The 20409-nt window shown below is 49.8% G+C and overlaps 4 protein-coding genes and 1 non-coding gene across 11 annotated transcripts in view; 2 read left to right on the top strand and 3 right to left on the bottom strand.

Moving 5' to 3' along the window:
• Positions 1 to 1231: 1231 nt before the first annotated feature.
• Positions 1232 to 7534, top strand: BECN1 (beclin 1). 3 transcript variants are annotated; one of them, XM_073326052.1, is made up of 11 exons: positions 1232 to 1641; positions 2214 to 2281; positions 2504 to 2562; positions 3283 to 3373; positions 3670 to 3806; positions 3992 to 4186; positions 4477 to 4623; positions 5156 to 5305; positions 5390 to 5450; positions 6046 to 6188; positions 6741 to 7534. In XM_073326052.1, exons 1-11 carry the CDS (start codon positions 1479 to 1481, stop codon positions 6907 to 6909), a joined length of 1383 nt encoding a protein of 460 aa, XP_073182153.1. In that variant the 5' UTR covers positions 1232 to 1478; the 3' UTR covers positions 6910 to 7534. The 3 variants fall into 3 exon arrangements, with proteins under 3 accessions (XP_073182153.1, XP_073182155.1, XP_073182154.1); XM_073326053.1 differs by having other exon boundaries at positions 1234 to 1605; XM_073326054.1 differs by lacking the exon at positions 4477 to 4623.
• Positions 1848 to 1919, bottom strand: TRNAC-GCA (transfer RNA cysteine (anticodon GCA)). The gene has a single exon. It is a non-coding gene; the product is annotated as a tRNA-Cys (tRNA).
• A 146-nt stretch (positions 7535 to 7680) lies between the features above and the next one.
• Positions 7681 to 15674, bottom strand: CNTD1 (cyclin N-terminal domain containing 1). The gene is made up of 7 exons (XM_073326056.1): positions 14440 to 15674; positions 13059 to 13134; positions 11906 to 12080; positions 10817 to 10979; positions 9980 to 10124; positions 8946 to 9042; positions 7681 to 8319 (listed from the first exon to the last, which is right to left on the bottom strand). The coding sequence occupies exons 1-7, from the start codon at positions 14609 to 14611 to the stop codon at positions 8164 to 8166; spliced, it is 984 nt and encodes a 327-aa protein (XP_073182157.1). The 5' UTR covers positions 14612 to 15674; the 3' UTR covers positions 7681 to 8163.
• Positions 15675 to 15752: 78 nt separating this feature from the next.
• COA3 (cytochrome c oxidase assembly factor 3) lies at positions 15753 to 16906 on the top strand. The gene is made up of 2 exons (XM_073326055.1): positions 15753 to 15978; positions 16330 to 16906. The coding sequence occupies exons 1-2, from the start codon at positions 15798 to 15800 to the stop codon at positions 16431 to 16433; spliced, it is 285 nt and encodes a 94-aa protein (XP_073182156.1). The 5' UTR covers positions 15753 to 15797; the 3' UTR covers positions 16434 to 16906.
• Positions 16907 to 19091: 2185 nt separating this feature from the next.
• WNK4 (WNK lysine deficient protein kinase 4) overlaps positions 19092 to 20409 on the bottom strand; it is a 26380-nt gene continuing 25062 nt past the window's right edge. For 4 of the 5 annotated variants that reach the window (XM_073326051.1, XM_073326047.1, XM_073326049.1 and 1 more), the window contains one exon: positions 20200 to 20291. In XM_073326051.1, coding sequence (XP_073182152.1) covers positions 20289 to 20291 — 3 coding nt within the window. In that variant the 3' untranslated portion in view covers positions 20200 to 20288. Of the gene's footprint in view, positions 20292 to 20409 lie in introns of all 5 variants that reach the window. The other variant, XM_073326048.1, reaches the window with a different exon arrangement.

Genomic DNA, 20409 nt, shown 5'->3' with positions numbered 1-20409 from the left:
CCGCTCGGTCTCTGACGTCTTGGTCTGAGCCAGGGCCCAGGGCTGTAATGGGGAGCGGGCTCTGTGAAGAGCTGCTGAGAGCACCATCGGCCCCCAGGAGCCGCACACCGGCCCTTCGGGGCCCCCGAGCCCAGGGTGGTGCTCTGACAACACAGTCCAGCCCCACCCCGCTGCCCCCTCCCCGCCGGCTCTCCCCTGCCCCGCTGCCCCCTCCCCGCCGGCTCTCCCCTGCCCCGCTGCCCCCTCCCCGGCTGGCTCTCCCCTGCCCCACTGCCCCCGCCGGCTCTCCCCTGCCCCGCTGCCCCCTCCCCTGCTGGCTCTCACCCCGCCCCACTGCCCCCGCCCCTGCTGGCTCTCCCCCCGCCCTCTGCCCCCTCCCCTGCTGGCTCTCACCCCGCCCTCTGCCCCCGCCCCTGCTGGCTCTCCCCCCGCCCACTGCCCCCTCCCCTGCTGGCTCACCCCCCGCCCACTGCCCCCGCCCCTGCTGGCTCACCCCTCGCCCCGCTGCCCCCGCCCCTGCTGGCTCTCCCCCCGCCCCACTGCCCCCGCCCCTGCTGGCTCTCACCCCGCCCACTGCCCCTCCCCTGCTGGCTCACCCCCCGCCCACTGCCCCCTCCCCTGCTGGCTCACCCCCCGCCCACTGCCCCCTCCCCTGCTGGCTCACCCCCCGCCCACTGCCCCCGCCCCTGCTGGCTCACCCCTCGCCCCGCTGCCCCCGCCCCTGCTGGCTCTCCCCCCGCCCCACTGCCCCCGCCCCTGCTGGCTCTCCCCCCGCCCCGCTGCCCCCGCCGGCTCTCCTCTGCCCCGCTGCCCCCGCCCCTGCTGGCTCACCCCCCGCCCACTGCCCCCGCCCCTGCTGGCTCACCCCTCGCCCCGCTGCCCCCGCCCCTGCTGGCTCTCCCCCCGCCCTCTGCCCCCTTCCCTGCTGGCTCTCACCCCGCCCACTGCCCCCGCCCCTGCTGGCTCTCACCCCGCCCACTGCCCCCTCCCCTGCTGGCTCACCCCCCGCCCACTGCCCCCGCCCCTGCTGGCTCTCCCCCCGCCCCACTGCCCCCGCCCCTGCTGGCTCTCACCCCGCCCCGCTGCCCCCGCCCCTGCTGGCTCTCCCCCCGCCCACTGCCCCCTCCCCGGCTGGCTCTCCCCTGCCTCACTGCCCCCGCCGGCTCTCCCCTGCCCCCTCCCCTGCTGGCTCTCCCCCCGCCCACTGCCCCCGCCCCTGCTGGCTCTCCCCCCGCCATGCTGCTGGTTTCCCCAGCCTGCTCCCCTGCCCCGATGCCGTCACCCCGCGGCCCCCATTAGTCCCCCTTCCCGCTAGGGGGCGCTGCAGGCCGCGAAATGGAGTCGGGGACACGACTTGCCGGCGGGCCGATGGCGTCACGTCCTGCCTGCGCGGGGCGGCCCGGCGGTGACGCGGGCGGCGCGTGGGCCCCGGCGCGTGGGCCCGTTTCCGCGCTCGGAGGCGGGGGGAGCGCGCGGGCATGGAGGGCTCCAAGTCATCGGCATGCACCATGCAGGTCAGCTTCGTGTGCCAGCGCTGCAGCCAGCCGCTCAAGCTGGACACGTCCTTCAAGATCCTCGACCGGGTCACCATCCAGGAGCTGACAGGTACCGGGGGCAGCGCCCGGGGCGGGAGGAGAGCGGGTGAGTAGAGAGCGCGGCGGGCCTGGTAAGCGCGCTGTTTTCCTAGAATCTCAGGGTGGGAAGGGACCTCAGGACTCATCTAGTCCAAGCCCCCCCATTTTTGCCCCAGATCCCTAAATGGCCCCCTCGAGGATTGAACTCACAACCCTGCGTTTAGCAGGCCAATGCTCAAACCACTGAGCTATCCCTCCCCCTGAAATCTTTCCAGGGGGCACCCGGATTTGAACCAGGGACCTCTTGATCTGCAGTCAGATGCTCTACCACTGAGCTATATCCCTGTTTTCGCAGCACGCTACTGACCAGGCGGTTAGGAAGGTTCCTGTCGACCTGGCACGCCCTGGGGGTGGGTTGAGGGTGGGTTGAGGAATGACCGGAGAGGGGCTGTCTGGGTGGCAGCCGGGGAGGGGTCAACACCCAGCTCTCCTTGGAAGAAGATGGCTGGGATGCCCACAGGTGGGACCTTGACTGTACAGCCCGTGTTGCGTTCAGAAACCTGCAGCTCTGTGAAATCGTTTCATTGCTTATCATGCACAATTTCTTCAGTCCTCTTGTCATTGTTGTTCTTTGTTCAGCTCCGTTACTTACCACAGCTCCAGCAAAACCAGGAGACCTTCATGAAGAAGAGACCAACGTAACAGAGGTAAAAGGCTCGGATTGAATATCTCTTCGTTCCTTTACCCAAGGTCCTGTGATAAAGCTAGTTTGTCTCTTGGAGGTTACAGGTTAGCCTGAGCATCAATTAATTTGTCCAGTGAGGATGATAACCCTCCTTTTGCGAGAGAACCCAAAAGGAAGCTGATTCTACTCTTTTATGTCATGAGTGGCATTTGATTGACTGATGGTGTATTGCCTTAATTTTCAGGAAGCCTTCGCAGAAAACCGTCAGGATGGTGTATCCAGGAGATTCATTCCTCCAGCCAGGTATCGCTTGTGTTTGCAGTAAATTTTCTGAAACATTGTGGGGGTCTCATGATTCTACATGGATCTATCTATATAAGAGCTGCCATTATGGAAGACATTGTGGCTGCTGGCTTCATTTCAGAATAAATCTTACTCATTCTTTATTTATCATGCACTCCACTGTAGTATATGAAAGCCCAAAGAACTCCTATATAGGGAAGGATAAGTGTAACTTGCATGTTTTGGGTGTGGGTGGTTGACCACAGAAATCATGCATTAAGTACAGATTCTCCCTTGCTGTGGTGAACCTCACCTAGGCTTATGCTGAGATCCTCAGTTTCCTTGGGCACTTGGGGTATTTGCTGGATCCAGTAGGGTCCCAAAACCTTTTTTAATCCATTCCATTCAGGACCTTGCTATTCCCACCCCACCCCCTTTGTAGCAGCTCTTACTCCTGCATTTGTGTTGTTCTTGGGACATTATTTACCAGCTAAGGGGTGGCACAGAACTAATACCTGTGCACTGCCACCTAAGACTGTAAGTCTCCCACTGACCTTTATGTAAATTCAGTGTACAGATGAAAATCAAAAGGGAAAGGACTGCACAAGACATCAGAATTAAAGGCACAGTGGAGGGGTCTCAGTGAGGAAGCTTTGGGACATAGTATTCCAGTGAGAGAAATTCAGTGATGTTTTGACATTCTTCATCAGTTCACAACAACAAAATCCCTTTCTCTTCAAGAATGATGTCAACAGAAAGTGCCAACAGTTTTACTCTGATTGGAGAGGCTTCTGATGGGGGCACCATGGAAAATCTAAGCAGAAGACTGAAGGCAAGTCTCATGCTGACAAACTAGATATTCTCTTGAATGTAGTGTAAGTTCTTTGGGGCAGTTTGCGAGTTGGAGTTGTAACTCGTATTTCTGGCCTTCAAATATTTGCGTAGAATAAAGGTAAACAAGCTTAAAATCTGTTCAGTTTATCAAGCTTGGGCTGTGAAAAATGGCACCTTGCTGTTCTCTTAGGGGGCACATGTTTGTCCATTTAACACTTGTTTTTTCATTTAATATCGAGCAGAACCTGGAGCTGATTCTAAATTTTCTATACTAAGAGTGAACTCTTTCTCTAGGTTACTGGTGACCTTTTTGACATTATGTCAGGACAAACAGATGTGGACCATCCTCTGTGTGAGGAATGCACAGATACCCTTCTAGACCAGTTAGACACACAACTCAATATCACAGAGAATGAATGCCAGAACTACAAGTAAGTGATTTATTATTGAACAGTTGGAGCACTCCATCATCACTTCCAGTAGCCTTAGTCTGAAAAGCAGGGAAAGAATATAGATATAAAGAAGTTCCTGAACTAAGCATTTGGCAATTCTCCAAATCTCATCCTTTGAGAATTGCCTTAAGTATCCTTTTGTAACCACCTACTGTCTCCTGTAGACGATGTCTGGAGATCTTGGAACAAATGAATGAGGATGATAAGGAGAAGCTGCAGATGGAACTGAAAGAACTTGCTTTGGAAGAGGAGAGATTGATCCAGGAGCTGGAGGAAGTAGAGAAGAACCGCAAGATGGTAGCAGAAAACTTTGAGAAAGTCAGGACAGAAGCAGAGAGACTGGATCAGGAGGAAGCACAGTGAGTCTTAGCCAAAGTCTATTTCATGCCAGTAGTGACAAATATGGACAAGTGGGTGTATCAGACTGGGTTGTGAGTAAACATGTACTGTACTTCTAATGACCCACAATTAGAATTGTGACTGGGTACAAGTGGCTTCCTCTATTACAAAGCTGTGGATCTGGTACCTTGATGAGAGTGACTTAGGTCTCTCTCCATAGAGAGGGTCTGTCTGGGGTAGTGGTGCATGTAGGAGTTGGTCTCTTGCTGTCCTGTGCTGTTGGTAGCTTTCTCATTGTTGCTGTTTGAAGGTATCAGAAGGAGTACAGTGAATTCAAGAGGCAGCAACTGGAGCTGGACGACGAACTGAAAAGTGTTGATAACCAGATGCGCTATGCCCAGATCCAGTTGGATAAACTGAAGAAAACCAATGTGTTCAATGCAACTTTCCATATCTGGTAACATAGGCTCTGAGCTAGAGGGGCAGAGCTGCTGAAGCACCAGCTTTCATGAATCTGCATTACAGCATCATTGCCAAGATAGCAACCTGGTTTTTGGCAACTTAGGTGCAACCCAGGGCTGAAATCTACTTCTTAGCTGAGAGCAGGCAATCGGATCTCCTCATGGTGACAGCTGAAAGGGCAGGAAAGGAAACATGCTCTACCCAGGCTGTGTGGGGAGATTTGCAAACATGAGAGCAGCTGGCAGGTGCTATCTATAGACTATCAAACCTGGGACCAGGTGGAGCCCAGTGCTGAGCCATAACTGAACAGCTCTGCTTGTGCTTTTGCACTTGCCATGTTGAATCCTGAACTTTACAAAGATAATATAAGCTGCTCCATTGTCTTAGAGCTCCTTAAAGAGACTTGATGGCTTGCAGGGTTACGTTGCATTACAGCAGCAATGGGGATTAGGGCCTTGTTGTGCTAGGTACCATAGAGACAAACCCTGCCCCAAAGAGCTTTCTTACAGCTTTTCCTCTTAACACAGGCACAGTGGGCAGTTTGGCACAATTAATAACTTCAGACTTGGCCGCCTCCCCAGCGTCCCTGTAGAATGGAATGAGATCAATGCAGCTTGGGGGCAGACTGTGCTACTGCTTCATGCCCTTGCTAACAAGATGGGCCTGAAATTTCAAAGGTAAGAGCAATACTTTATACACCTCGTACTGGCTATTGTGCCATGGGAAAAGGCACTCACAGACTTACCTGCCTTTTCTTTCAGATACCGTCTCGTTCCCTATGGAAACCATTCATATTTAGAGTCCCTCACAGACAAATCGAAGGTAAGAAAATCCAAAAGTAATCTGCCTGGAAAGTTAAATTCCCTCTATTCCTACTAATGTGAGTGAGCAGAAAATTTAAATCCTGCCATTCACGATTAGCTCTTATTACAGGCTTAATACAAAAAGAAAAGGAGTACTTGTGGCACCTTAGAGACTAACCAATTTATTTGAGCACTCCTTTTCTTTTTGCGAATACAGACTAACACGGCTGTTACTGAGGCTTAATACAATTGCTGCTGTAACTGCCTTACCTCTAATAATCATAGAGCTGGAAGGGACCTCGAGGTCATCTAGTCCAGTCCCCTGCACTCAAGGCAGGACTACGTATTATGCTTCGTGCTCCCCTAGGGGATGGGTGTGCAAAGAAGCGGAGGAGGTGCCCTGTTTTATTTAAAAGCCATTCTTCTGGCCAGTTGAGGTGTGTCAATGGGCTCAAGAGTCCTGTCCAGGTGGTGAATGGTGGCTGGGATGAATGGAACACAGTGTGGCTTGGCTCTTGAAGGTAGAGGAATCCCTAGGGCCATCTCCTGCGCCTGTGGTGAGTGTTTCTAAACTGGAGTCTCTCGGCTGCCTAGAACTACCTTCTCTCTTTCAGGAGTTGCCCTTGTATTGTTCTGGGGGTTTAAGGTTCTTTTGGGACAATAAATTTGATCATGCGATGGTGGCATTCCTGGACTGCGTGCAGCAATTCAAAGAGGAGGTGGAGAAAGGCGAAACTCGCTTTTGTTTGCCTTACAGGTAAATGTCACTATCTGAAGTGCTTCTGTAACATAGTGCATGTTAGCCCATGCAGCTCTACCAGTGCCACTGCATCCTGACCCACAGCATTCTGTGCTATTCCAGGCCTATCTTATTTTCAGCCAAATCATCTGATGGTTCTGTGCTTGAGGGGAGAGCAGCACAGAACCATTTCCTGGGCTCTGTCCCTTTTTAAATCCCTTTTAAATGGGATTTAAAGCTAGTTCCTCAGCAATGAAAGGCCACTGCATAGTTTTTTTAGAAGCTGATTTTTACCTTTGTTAATATAGGGGATCAGACCATGTCTTAGACAAAATATTCAGCACTTATGTAAGATTCATAATCCTGAGATTAAAGGGTCTGAAAATACAGTACTTGGACACTTCAAATGTCAAACCCAACTACTGGAAATAACTGCTTCATAATCAGTGGAATGAAGCTAACTTAAATGAAGTGACACAGAAGAGATTACACAGCGTTAGCTGTTTATCAGAGGTGACGATTTATGTTGAAATGTAAATGTGTTAATAAACCTCTTTTTATATGATACAGAATGGATGTGGAGAAAGGCAAGATCGAAGATACAGGTGGCAGTGGTGGCTCTTACTCTATTAAAACACAGTTTAACTCTGAAGAGCAATGGACAAAAGCACTCAAATTCATGTTAACTAATCTGAAATGGGGTCTTGCCTGGGTTTCATCCCAATTTTATAACAAATGACTGAGTGTGTGCATGGCTGTGTGTGTGAAGAACTTGTCCTGAGGGCTAGAGAGTATCTGCTTTTTTTTCTTGAGAATGTTATAAATTGTCACTTAATATTAACCAGTACAACATGTTTACAATACCAAAAATCCACAAGACACTTTAAAATTTCATTTGATAAGTAGTGCATAGAAAAACATTATGTAAAATGTACTGTTGAGCAGAACAGAATATAATTCAGCTCTTTATGAAATAGCTAGTTCGCAAGTGTCTGAGAGTTTTATAGACAAGTCAGAAACTTGCTGTACAGCACCAGTAGGATCCGATGTAACTCATTACAATTTAACAGAGAATGCAGTAAGAAAAATGAAATATTAGTGACACAGTGAGAACTGTGTTGGGGGCAAAGCCTATGGAAGCTCTGCCTGATCACCCTAAATGGTGACTAATGCTTGAAACTTAGTTATCTTCTCTTTAAATCAGAACTGATGAGCACTTGGTGCCATTGAACTTTATGGGGGTTTGATATTGTTTAAAACATTGCCAGCTATTTAACTATTTGTAACGAATATTTCCTGCAGCCTGTTACTGCACAAAGGTGCACTGAATAACACTGTAATAAAATACTTGTATTCTGGACAAATGGAGTGCTTCCATTCCCCATAGACTGTAACTATAGCATGGCATCCTGTGTACTGGGATGTAGATCCTGAATAGCTTTCCATCCAAGTGAGAGTTAAATCAAGCTTTCAAAACAGGTGCTGCTTGATTTGACTTGCATTTCCCTCCCCTGTCAACACTGGCAGACTACCTACCTGACTTTCTTTTTGGGCTGTGGGGGTAACTAGATCTGGGAGGCGGAAGGAACAATCTTGATATTGTAAACTGTTCAAGACAGTCACTGCTTCTGCACAACAGCAACTGTGTGAAGAAAGCCTTGCCCAGCTTGTAGCACTTGTACACAGTAGAACAGTTTGTAGACTTATCGCTGCCATTTCTATAACCATTTTCCCGAAAGCAAAACACTTCACAATCGCAGCATTTTACTCCCCATGTCACTACTTCAGATTGAGTATAGGGGATAGTTTGCAAAGGCCACTTTTAACAATTTTAAATGCCATATTTGACAGCTGCTACATAACAACTAAACAAAAGTTCATCCTACATGAGTTACAAGTCAAAACCACCTGCATCTATTACAAAAAGTTAGTGGGTGGAACGTGGCTTTGGGGACACTGATACGTAGCAAAGGTTGCAATAGAAAAGCCAAGTTTATTTTGTAGGAGGTACAACATAGTTCTCTGAAGATCTAGTTCCTTTGTTCTTCTTTGGATTAGTGGTGCCAACACTGTGCTTCAGTATTGCATATGAAAACTCTAAAATGCTTTGTGTGGTAATGCCAGTGATGCAATTTAAATGTTCCACAACCTTAAAAAAAAAATTCTTCCTTATTTTGGGCAACAGAGCAGTAGTTCTAGATCTTAAATCTTTGAGTATATGTAAAGGAAAGCAAAAACTTAATTATAATCTACCCTAGGGCTCTAATACTGTGCTATCTAGCTGCTATGGGAATACAAATAAAAAAAACACTAGCCCTCTGCAATTGCCAATTGAGGATCCTGGTAGTGGAAGCTTTCTCCCTTAAAGGGGAAGAATTTATTTTTTTAAAGCAACTAACGTCTTTTAAATAGGACCTCTCTTTTATATTATAAAACACAGGCTGGCTGTTTGGGGGGAGATTGGTGCCTTATGGGATTACTTCTCTCCCCCCACCCCTTCTGTCAATGGAAGCCTTTGGATACAGCATGTTCTAGGACTCAGAGTAAGAAAGCTGCAGGCTTCTCAGAATAGGTTTGAAAAGTAACGAGACACACATGTTAAATTCCCAACCTCCCCTTGCCCTGCAGTATTAATATATTAAAGGACTCCACCTTTATTATACTCCCAGTGCAACACACCTGTCTCCCTGTACTGTGTAAACAGTAAAAGATGCAAAACGTTTTTAGTTCATGTAAGCCTAAGAACTGCACTGTGTATTTCTTGTCTAGCAGTACCTGATTCCAGTATTCAGGATTTAGTATGAAAGCGCTTGTGCTGATGACTCCAACTGCCAAGAGCATGAAATCTTCCTTTACTGACAAAAATTTTGCTCTGTATAATTAAAACAGTAGTAATAGCTGCTTTAAACTGAAACTGTTCTGTATTTCAACAGCTGAGTGTTGTAGCATTGATATTGTGTATTTGGAGGTAAACAATTTTAGTAGCATTTTAATCTACAAAACACACATACAAATTAACACTTTTAAAAGCCACTTCAGGCTGATACTAATATCTTCAACTGAAAGTCCACTCTCCCACTACTTATTTGTTTGGCTGCATTTTCTTAAAGATAAGAGAGATCCTCCCAGTCTGCCTATTCTACAGCAATGTTGCTGAAGCATTTTGACTTTTATAAGCATGTGGAAAAACTGAGACCACAAACTGTAAAAGGCTAGAAAAACTGGTATTAGTTTTGAGGAGTATGCTAATAACTCTTATTGTAGTTGGCACTTCTGTAGTACTTTGTCTTCAAAGCTCTTTTGAAAACACTTATTGATCAATGCCAGCCTAAAAGGCAGGTAAATATCACTGTTCTGCAGATGGAGAAAGATGCAGTGCACCCAGGATGACAAACAGTCACTGTCAGAGCTGGGATCAAAACTTGGCAAATTAAGTTAGTCATACTTAGAACCGATTATTCCCAAATACCACTTACTATGGAAAGGAAGTCATGTATGGACACACTGTATACTTCTTGACATTTAATAGAATTAGCAACTTAAATCCAGAAACCTCAGTCCCAGATTCTTAGTTCACAAAGAATGGTCTGTTGAGTTGTATTGCAAATAACTGTGACTCATATTTTCTCAGTATACTAAGCACTTTCTCTAATCTGTATCTGCTGCGTCATAATGTGTCAAACTATGAAACTGCAGCAGATAGATGGTAAATGCACAAGAATATGTGACCCTCACATGCTTTTTCCCTCCCCTCTGAGCATAAAATCATTATTACTTCAAATGTGTCCTAGGGCATAGGTGGTACTTACATCTGGAGTTCACTTGGTGTTGAATTCTCAATAGATATTTTCAGTAAAGTATCATAGATGATGTTCCGCATGAGATAAGTTAAATCCAATAGGTGCATGCACATCTTATGCAACTGTTTCATAGGAAGTAAGCAGCCATTATGTCCTAAAGTGGAGATTACACATGGTCAGCTATATATTTTATGATCCAGAAAACTAGATTATGAAAAATATTAGCCATTATAACCAAGGCAGTCTTGTGTACTGAGTTGCTTATGGCTAAGATTTTCAGTAGTGACCACTTTAAGGTGAGGCACCCAAAACTTGAGACTTCATAAAAGGGTCTGACTTCGCTCAGCAAATTCCATCAATCAGGCCCCTTTGAAAGGTCTCAAGTACGACACCCAAAAATCACAATTCACTTTGGAAAAATTGTGGCCTTATAGAACTGCTTTTAATAATATTAATCTTATAACATCTTGCCAAACAGCCAGAAGACCAGTTGCCCAGATGTATTTCTTCTTGGATGCTAACTGCTGGGCTCCTCACTCTGTGATGTGTAAAGTTTCTTGCTTGTGTCAGTCAATGGTAGAAGGCTCTTGTGCAGATTTCTATCATTTGACAGGTAAAATGAGGCCCAGGACTCACCCTAGGAAACACCCCAGAGTAGGAAGAACACTTTGAAGCTTTGGGCTTTCCATTAATAACCACCACACTGGCAAGTTTCTCTCTGTCACTTCATGCTTGATTTTACCAGATTTTACAAACGATTAAATCTGAGATTGTTTCAGAGTCTAGTGGTAACTGTATTTAGTCTTTTTTAATTTCTACACAGTTCCCTTTTATTAATACTCTTACCTAACACCTCCAGAAGCAACTCAACATAGGCAAAAGGAGTTGGCACATTGATCTGGAAGCGTAGAGCCTTCAGAATGGCAAGTTCTGACTCCACCAAGTTCTGTTTTGTGTATGAATAGTCTAAGGACTGTAGAAATTTCAGAACTGTGTTATTGTTAATTATCTGGAAAAAACAGTGATGGGTTATTTTTAAAACTAAAACTGCTGCTGTAAGATGTGTTCTCTCAAGCTCTCAGAAGTTAACCTGCATGATGGTATGCTGTTAATAGTTTCTTTTTGAGTTGAGAACTAATAGAATTTGTGTTTAACTTGCCTTCTAAGCTAAAAATGGAAAATGCAAGCTGAAACTATTACCCTTTGCCAGGTAGTAGCACATCTTGGGGTTTTGCAGGGCTGTGCCCCATTGGAGCAGAAATCAGGGATGCTGAGTTTAGGTATTTTATCAGTTTAACTTTTTTTATTTACACAATATACACATGTCCTGGAACAGAAGTGGTTACACATGGCAGACAGGCAAAGCCCTCCCCCTGCAATCTCAGCCCTAACACCATTGCCCACTTCCCAGGAAGTATATTTGTCCCAAGGGCCGACTCTAATTAGAGAGATTAAGGCAGAGAGAAAACTCTTGCTTGCAATATTTTCCTCAAAAAGAAAATACATCACAATACTAACAACACAGCATTTCTTCAGACTGAATAGGGCATCACACATACTAAAAAAATGAACTTGTAAAGCTATGTAACGGCATCATCTGGCGACTCCCTCCATTAACAATGCTGGGTTTTGATATCGTGGTGTACTTAAGAACCAAATGGTACAGGTCATGGTTACTCTAAATAATAAAATTGTGTTAACTTCTTTCATTGTGAAGGTGCAGTGTACAATTTCCAGAGGCATAACAGTTACTGTGCCCCAGTGCAAGAGGATCTAGATTTCCCATGCCAAAATTATCCTGGATTACATAGTCACTGCTGTCCTTTGAAACAGTAACTCCTTTGGTTCAGAGTTTAGATAAGATCAAAATCTAAGTAAGTAAGAGTATACTGTACTGCTAAAAATCTAGTGTAAGAAAGTGGTTAATTTGCTCACATTGTAGTGAAAAGAAAGTTTGCTTGCAAGCTGAATGCAAGACACAAGCCGCAGCACAAATGTGTCACACATCTGTGCTTTCAAAGTGCCCCAGATGTTGCCCTCTCCTTGTTCATTGTTTATCCTTGACTCTGCGGTAGAGTTATAGCTCTCTTCTACATGCTTAATCATAAACCTGCAAGACAAAAAAGCTAACTATGTTAGGAACCATTAGGAAAAGGATAGATAAGAAGACAGTAAATATAATGGTACTATATAAATCCATGGTACACCCACACCTTGAATATTACATGCAGTTCTGGTCACCTCATCTCAAAGAAGCTATATTAGAATTGGAAAAGGAACAGAAAAGGGCAACAAAAATAATTAGTGGTATGAAACATCTTCCATACAAAGTGAGATTAAAATGACCGGGTCTGTTCAGCTTAGAAAAGAGAAGAATACAGATACAACAGAGGTCTATAAAAATCATGAATGTTGTGGAGAAAGTGAATAGGGAAGTGCTGTTTACCCCTTCACATAACACAAGAACTGGGGTCACCTGATTAAATTAATACGCAGCAGGTTTAAAACAAACAAAAGGAAGTACTTCGTCACACAATGCACAGTCAACCTGTGGAATTTGTTGCCAGGGGATACTGTGAAGGCCAAAAGTATAACTGGGTTCAAAAAAGGATTTGTAAGTTCATAGAGGATAGGTTCATCATTTGCCAAGATGGTCAGGGACACAACCCCATGCTCTGGGTGTCCCTAAACCTCCAACTGACAGAAGCTGGAACTGGACGACAGGGAAGGATCATTCAACATTTCCCTGTTCTGTTCATTCCCTCTGAACCATCTGGCATTGGCCACTGTCAGAGACAGGGTATTGGGCTAGACAGACTATTGGGGTTGCCCAGCAGGACCATTCTTATGTAAAGATCAGCTCTCAGAAAAGTTGTGTTTTGCTAACAAAAGGAAAAATACCTTCTACATGCATTCAGAATACTTTACTCTCAATATACATACCAATTATACTTGTAATTAAATGACAGGAAAGGCAAAGCTGCAGATATAAAGATACTCCATATCTTCTGCCCGAGCAGTGCAGAGTACATACAGTACAACTACTACACGTATAAGAATTGCATGTTGTCTTTGCTTGGGAAGTTACCTTTCAAATATTTCAACTGCTTGATATCGTGCAGATTGGTCCAGGAACCATTTTTCACACAAAAGAAATACAAATTCTGCAAAAAAGTGCAATTAACAGTCATCACTAGAACTGATGGATAAGATGGACACACTTTATCAAAAAGTAAAAGTAACTAAGCAAGACGATAAGGAATCAGACATGATAACTGAGTCAGCCTTTGTAGAGAGGCCACTAATGCGAGTTTATACAGAGGATGTTACTAGTAAAGCAAAAAGAAAAGGAGTACTTGTGGCACCTAAGCTAATAAAGCAGCATCCTCTAGCTAAAACCAGGAATTAACTAGACCTCATTTGACTTGTTACCATTCATTACAGGCAACAGAGACTGCCATCATAGCAAGACCAAACCACTGCTGGCCCACACAACAGTCACCATACTCAGGTCCCCTTTAATGTCACTGCCTGAATGGACAGAGCATTTTTGGATGGGAGTGTACAAGAACAAATACCATACAAATGTTTTTATTTGGGGTAAAAGGTGCAGCCAAGAATATATCACCAGGAACTCTCTCATTTTCATACTTTCTGATTTAATCCCACATTTGCTTTTATGCTTTTTAAACATTTGTTTCTAACTTTGCTCACAAGATGTTAGCTCAAATTCATGTTTTTAATTGACATGTTGGTTACCTTAGAAACCCCACTCTAAAGAGTTCTCACACTTGTAGCAGCTGCTACAACCCCTCATGTCTGTATATTTACTAATAGTTTTGTAAATTCATGAATTTCCCTGTAGATTACATTATTGCTGATCATAAAGAAATTTTCCTACTGTGGTGTATAACTACATAAGTATACAGCAAATACCAGCCTACAGCCAGCTTAGTTTTCATATAAAAACATTAGTAATCCTTGTATTCTGGGAGCCTTAAAGTTCAAGAATGAACCACATGCACGCAGAAAACACCTTGGTGCACCTGCAGTCTGGCAGCAGAGGCTCAGCAGCATAATTAATTTGTATTTTACTTTTATCTCTAGTTTTGAACCTTCTGCTCCTTCTTTATAGGATGCTGTAAAGGTAGTTTCATAATCTGTAAAATACCTTATGTAATTTGGCCCTTCATACCAAATGAGTCAGAAACTCCTGTTCCAGTGTAAAACAAGGTGAGAATCAGTCCTATGTACTGATTTCCATAATCTCAGACACACACCCTAAACCTTTAGAGCAGAGTAAATTTAACACAGATCTGCACTGTGCTCTGTAGAATATTACAAAATATTCATTGAAGGATAAGGATTTGTAAGCACACGGTGTGTACAAATGCACAAACCAGGCATTCACGGCATGTGGACACAGACACACAAACATACACAGGTTGACAAAGATCTGCGTCTCTCACCCACTATCTGGGTCTCTTTGAAGCATCCTGCCTGATCCGACAGCTCATTCAGATATTGTTCATTTTCTGTAGCTAAACAGATTAAAGTATCTTCAATGATCTCAGGAGCAACAACTCCAAAGACTGGCTCCGGGGTGCGAAACCTAGACACTGCCTGTGCCTCGGAGCTCATCTCAGCACTTCTGGCCAGTTCTCAAACAATAAAATAATAACAGCGTTATTTGGATAGCACTGCAGCCGTGCCCACTACGGTAATTATTAGCAAGGGCACCAGGCAGTGCCTGGAATAAGGCGGCGGTATAATCAGGAACTTTGCTACGGAGAAACTGCACCTCCTCAGTCTGGATGTGTGCCCTGCGTGTGACCGGAATCGTGCCGGAGTTAGTGACAGTCCACACGTGTCCACGTGCGCCCTTGGGTCAGTGCGGCGGGGGCCGTCACAGCGGCGGGCCGGAGAACGGGATTTCAACCAGCCTGGTGCTTCCTTGGCAGAACGGCCAGCGACGCCCCGACCCCGGGGCGCTGGGGCACCCGTGACCGCCGTCCACCCCTCGTGCCGCTTGGGGCGCCGCGGACGGCAAAAGGACCGAGCTGCGGCCCCAGGGGCGCCAAGGGCACGCGGGTGCAAGGCGGAGGCAGGGTGGCCTGTCCCCCCGGAGGAGGCTGGAGCCGGAGAGGGCCCGGCCTGGCAGCCAGCTGGCGGCTCCGTGCCGGCTCCCCCAGGCCGCAGCCTGGCAGCCGGGGCCTCTCCCAAGAGCCTCCGCGACCCCCAGGGCGGGTGCAAGGCCGCGGCGAGGTGGGGAACCTGCGGCCCAGGCCTGGGCCTGGGCAGGGCTGGGGGGCGTGGGAAGGGAGGTGTCGGGGGGGCCCAGGCCGACGGTGGGAGCTGGAGGCCGCGGCAGCCTCGCCTGCTCGGGGGCATTTTTTCCCTCCCTCCTCATCGCCTCGCCTCGCCTCGCCTCGCTGCCTCGCCTGCCGCCTCTCAGCCAATCACACGACGCCGTTGCCCGTTGCGTCGGGTCACGTGGCGGTCGCTCGAGGCGCCCTAGTGAGTCACTTCTTCCCGCCTAAAAACTCGCCAGGAGCCCCTGAAGCCGCTGACCCCGCCCCCAATCACAAGAGACGCCGCCGTGGCGCTCGCTGTCACGTGGGCCGCGTAACCAATCGGGCGGGCGCACTTGGGCCCCTGGCGGTGATTGGCCACAGGTCCGGACCTCGGCCGCTCTCGCGCCCTCATCGAACGTGGCGGCACGCGCCTCACGCCGACGGCCGCGCGCGCGCCCGCAGCGGATGTGACGTGCCGCTCAGTCAGTCAGTCAGTCAGGCGGGCGAGCGGGGGGCGCGGCTCGGCGGGGAAGATGGCGGCGCCGCGGGAGCCGGGCGGGGGCGCGCAGCGGACGGAGCCGGAGCCGGAGCCGGAGCCGCGGCGCGTCGTGCAGCGCGCGGAGGGGGCGCTGCGCCAGCGGGCCCTGCAGCGGCGGCTCCGGGGCCGCAACCTGCTGACGGGGCTGGGCATCGGCGCGGTGGTGCTGGGCATCTGTATCCGGGCGGGCGGGCGGCGCGGCCCCCCCGAGCAGCGTGTGCCCCCCCCGAGGGAGGGTGGGAGCAGCGTGTGTCCCCCCCCCGGGGAGGGGGGATGGGTGGGGGCAGCGTGTGTCCCCCCCCCGGAGGGGGAGGGGGGGTTGGGAGGACCCCCGGGGAGGGGGGATGGGTGGGGGCAGCGTGTGCCCCCCCCGGGGGAGGGAGGGGGGCGGAGGGGAACGCCTGGAGGAGGGGGAACTCCAGGGGGGGAGCAGCCCCATGGAGCAGGGAAGGGCCGGGGGGGGGCTTTCTGGTGGTGTCTCTTTGATTTCCCCCCCCTCCATGTTTTCCTGAGCGGCCCCTCCCCAGATGGTTACACCTTCTACAAGATCTCCCAGGAGCGATTCCTGGACGAGCTGGAGCAGGAGGTCGAGGCTGCCCGGGCCCAGGCTGCCAAGACCCCGGTGAACTGAGACCCTGAGCCGGCCGGGGCTGCTCCCCACTTGGGATGGACCCAGCTGGAACTGACGCATGTGCCAGGGACCCGCCGCAGCCTGACCCCTCCTGGGTTGCATCTGCCTTTGACGTGCCTGGCGCTCCCTCTGGTGGGGGGGGGGTCCTTGCAGTGTGTGGGGGAGAGGGGTTCCCTCCCCTGTGCGGACCAGGCTCCTGCCAACCTTCAGGCTGCAGTTGCAGATTGTGGTGCAGCAGCACCAGGTTTCTTCCCTGACGTGCTCCTCTGCTAGTCACCCCCTGCAGCAGGTGGGCCAAGGCCTCAATAAACCTGTCTAAATGATTCACCAGAGTGGGTTTGTGAAATGCTAGCCCTGGGCCTCCCCAAGTGGGGCCTGCTGGGGGGCACTTGGGATGGGGGTTGGTGCACCATCTGATGAAGTGAGCTGTAGCTCACGAAAGCTCATGCTCAAATAAATTGGTTAGTCTCTAAGGTGCCACAAGTACTCCTTTTCTTTTTGCGAATATAGACTAACACGGCTGTTACTCTGAAACCTGTCATCCCTGTAATATCTTCTTGTTGGTGGAAATACACAGGTGGGAGCTTAAATGGGGTCTCTGAGGCCTGGCCTAGCAGCCCCTGGTGCACTTTGTAGCTATTTAAGAGCAAATGGGGAAAGGTGGTAAAATAGGAAGTGTCTAGGACCACGTTTGTTGGCTGCAACGGCACTGCCGGTGTCAGCAGCATGCACTTGTTGCCAAGGCGGCCAATGGCATTTTGGGATGTATAAATTGGGGCATTGCCAGCAGATCGAGGGACGTGATCGTTCCCCTCTATTCGACACTGGTGAGGCCTCATCTGGAGTACTGTGTCCAGTTTTGGGCCCCACACTACAAGAAGGATGTGGAGAAATTGGAGAGAGTCCAGCGGAGGGCAACAAAAATGATTAGGGGCCTGGAACACATGACTTATGAGGAGAGGCTGAGGGAACTGGGATTGTTTAGTCTGCAGAAGAGAAGAATGAGGGGGGATTTGATAGCTGCTTTCAACTACTTGAAAGGGGGTTCCAAAGAGGATGGATCTAGACTGTTCTCAGTGATAGCAGATGACAGGACAAGGAGTAATGGTCTCAAGTTGCAGTGGGGGAGATTTAGGTTGGATATTAGGAAAAACTTTTTCACTAGGAGGGTGGTGAAACACTGGAATGTGTTACCTAGGGAGGGGGTGGAATCTCCTTCCTTAGAAGTTTTTAAGGTCAGGCTTGACAAAGCCCTGGCTGGGATGATTTAGTTGTGGATGGGTCCTGCTCTGGGCAGGGGGTTGGACTAGATGACCTCCAGAGGTCCCTTCCAACTCTGATATTCTATGATTCTTGGGCTGAATAGGGCTGCATCATGAATTCCTTGTTTCCTGGTGCTGAGACTAAGCATGGGGAGGTACCTGGCCTGGGAGTGCCACACCCTGTTTACCACCTGCAGGCAGAGGAGGATGTAGCACTGGAGTAATTCTGCCCCAGGCTGTGAAGAGCCCCTGGTGAAGTGGGGGGTTGGGGGGAAGAGTAGAGCCATGGGGGAGGCTGATACATGGAAATGTGCCTGCTGGCCTCTGGGGGAGAGATTAAGTCCTGCAGGGACAGTACTTGCTCCTGCCTTTCTAAGTGCATTGTGGAGGTCGCACATGGCTGCAGAGTTCCCTGGAGTGAATTGTGCTTAACCTCTGGCTGAGCAACAATCTCAGTTCAATCTGCATTGGGGCCAGGACCCGGCCCCATGGGGGAAGCACTGGATTGCCCAAGCCATGGGCCCTGTTCTGCAGTCATTGCCACAGGTCAGTGTGCTTGAGGCATTGACCTTACTGGGCCTTGGAGAAGTGGGCACTAGACCTGGAAGTCAGTGACTCATTCCTTAAAAGGTGATGCAACTTTGAGGATATGAATAAAACCAACTTTGTGGTGAGCTGCCTGTGTGACCTTCAGCTAATGATTCCTGTGCGCCTGCTCAGATACTCCAGGGAGAGGAAAAACCCTGTTAGTGAAGTAATCGGGGGGAAGGTGCCTGTATGCTGCCTCCAGGGCCCACTGAATTAGATACAAAGGTGGTGTGCTGCCCTTGGGAAAAGGGGTACAAACCACACTCCTCACTGCCAGAAAAGGCTCCTAGGGAAAGGGTAGCTCTTAATGCCCCTGGCCCAGCTTGCAGGGGAAACACTCGGTCCTTTGCCCCCGTGAAGAGCAGACCTGAGCCCAGGGGAGCAGCTCCAGTGCCTGCAGTTATCTTTGCCTTTTTCATGTTCCAATAAAGGCCACTGGAAAATGTGCTTCCAAGTTGATTATTGAGGTGGTGGCAGGAGGCCAGCTCTGTGCCTCAGGGACTGTTCCATGCAGCCCACATTTACTTAAGAGGCTTAAAAGTAAAAGTGGGTTGGGGGGGCAGGAAAATGAGATTTTCCAGCTCATTGTACTATGTCCTGAATTTACAGGTGGACAGCCGGGAGAGCAGGTATATTACCTACTGGCCACCTTCCCACTCCCACCCCGCCATGGACCCAGCAGGGTTTTTCCTCAGTTTGAGAAAAACCTCCCACCCACATCCATCCTACAGGAAGAACTGATTTGGTTACAAGATGCTCCAGCTGCTGTAATCACACCCCTGCCCCAAGCACCATGCAGACAGCGATCGCCATTTGATCTGTTTTATTCACAACCACTGTACAGTCTCTAAAAAGCCTTTTACAACAAGGTCTGTGTCCTATGGAGAGGCAGGGCTTCCCGCTGCAGCCATGGGGCCACAGCGGAAGCCGAGCTCTGAGGCTCCCTGCTGCACATACAAGCCTGATGCCCGTTGCCCAGGAGAATGGCTTGGCACGAGGGTGTAAATGCACTTGGCCTGCTGCTGCTCGTTTATGGTTCTGGGGCAAAGAGGCACTGAGAACGCAGCCCCTGTGCAGGGGGCAGCACCCCTCTCACTGCAGTGGGGCGGTGGCTCCTGACAGGAGTAAAGCACAAAGGTGAGTTGCCATAAAGGGGAGGGATGGTGTCTGCACATGCATTTCCTACAACCTAGGCCCTGCCTTTGGCAAACATGAGCCCAGGGGCCTAGCCCAGGGTGTCCAGGGACTAGGACCAAGTGCTATCCATCCAGGGCATGAGTCCAGGGAGAGGCAAGACCAGCCATGCCCCAGGCAGCCTGGGCCTGCGTCCATGGTGGCCCACACAGTGGCACTTGCCCTGAGAGTGGGGGTGGCTCTGGTGCTGTCCCTGAAGGATTCTGGAAGCGCACCTGAAGAGCGAGGAGCTGAACGGGGAGAGGGGTTCAGCGAAGGGCTGGGACTTAGCTCAGCAGGAAGCATGTCTCAGCTGACACCACGAGGGGGCGCTCTACAGCAAGGCTCCCCATGGCTCGGTGATGGGGAGTTACCCCGTCACGGGTCCTACCCCACTCAGTCTCCTTCCCAGCCCCCAAACCTGGGGGTGCGTGAACCGGGCTGGCTGGGACCCTAGTGCTGCCACCATCAGACTTCACACAGGCACGTGGGGCCCAGTGCGGGCAGGGCAGATCCTCCCCGGGGCTGTGGGACAAAGCCAGGAGTCTCTGCTGGCCACGCTCCGGGCGCCCACAGCCGACACCATGTGCCCAGTGCCCTGCTCCGCTGGGACAAAGCTGGGAGGGGCACACAAGGGCAGGAGGCGTCTCCATTCCCAGCAGCAGCAGCCGCCGCCACCCCTGCCCCACAGTGCCAGCGTTGTCTCCACACACGGAGGAGCCTGTGGGGCAGGGCGCTGCCTGGTCAGCTCACAACAGGGCCTCTCGCCACCCCTCCATGGCAGCTGGCGCGTGGCTGAGGTAGTCCATGAAAATCAGTCCTGGCAGGCTGGTCACTGCAGAGAGAGGAGAAGGGGGCGCTGACTCCCAGCAGGGGGAACTCACCCTGAGGGGCCTACGGGCAGCAGCCACCTGTGCGTGCTCTCGGGGGCTCAGAGCCCCGTGCCCCTCCAC

Source organism: Lepidochelys kempii, chromosome 27, assembly GCF_965140265.1.
Source record: "Lepidochelys kempii isolate rLepKem1 chromosome 27, rLepKem1.hap2, whole genome shotgun sequence".
NCBI lineage: Eukaryota > Metazoa > Chordata > Testudines > Cheloniidae > Lepidochelys > Lepidochelys kempii.
The sequence above is the reverse complement of the archived record's forward strand: the minus strand, read 5'-3'. Positions and strand labels throughout refer to the sequence as shown.

Excerpts from the sequence above, each read along its gene's own strand:
- BECN1 (XM_073326052.1), top strand. The coding sequence starts at position 1,479 with ATGGAGGGCTCCAAGTCATCGGCATGCACCATGCAGGTCAGCTTCGTG. Across the intron at positions 1,642-2,213 it reads CCGGGGCGGGAGGAGAGCGG|CTCCGTTACTTACCACAGCT; the intron begins GTGAGTAGAGAG and ends TTCTTTGTTCAG. Across the intron at positions 3,374-3,669 it reads ATCTAAGCAGAAGACTGAAG|GTTACTGGTGACCTTTTTGA; the intron begins GCAAGTCTCATG and ends CTCTTTCTCTAG.
- CNTD1 (XM_073326056.1), bottom strand. The coding sequence starts at position 14,611 with ATGAGCTCCGAGGCACAGGCAGTGTCTAGGTTTCGCACCCCGGAGCCA. Across the intron at positions 10,980-11,905 it reads AACTTTCTTTTCACTACAAT|ATAATTAACAATAACACAGT; the intron begins GTGAGCAAATTA and ends TGTTTTTTCCAG. Across the intron at positions 10,125-10,816 it reads GTTGCTTCTGGAGGTGTTAG|GACATAATGGCTGCTTACTT; the intron begins GTAAGAGTATTA and ends TCTCCACTTTAG.
- COA3 (XM_073326055.1), top strand. The coding sequence starts at position 15,798 with ATGGCGGCGCCGCGGGAGCCGGGCGGGGGCGCGCAGCGGACGGAGCCG. Across the intron at positions 15,979-16,329 it reads CGCGGTGGTGCTGGGCATCT|ATGGTTACACCTTCTACAAG; the intron begins GTATCCGGGCGG and ends GCCCCTCCCCAG.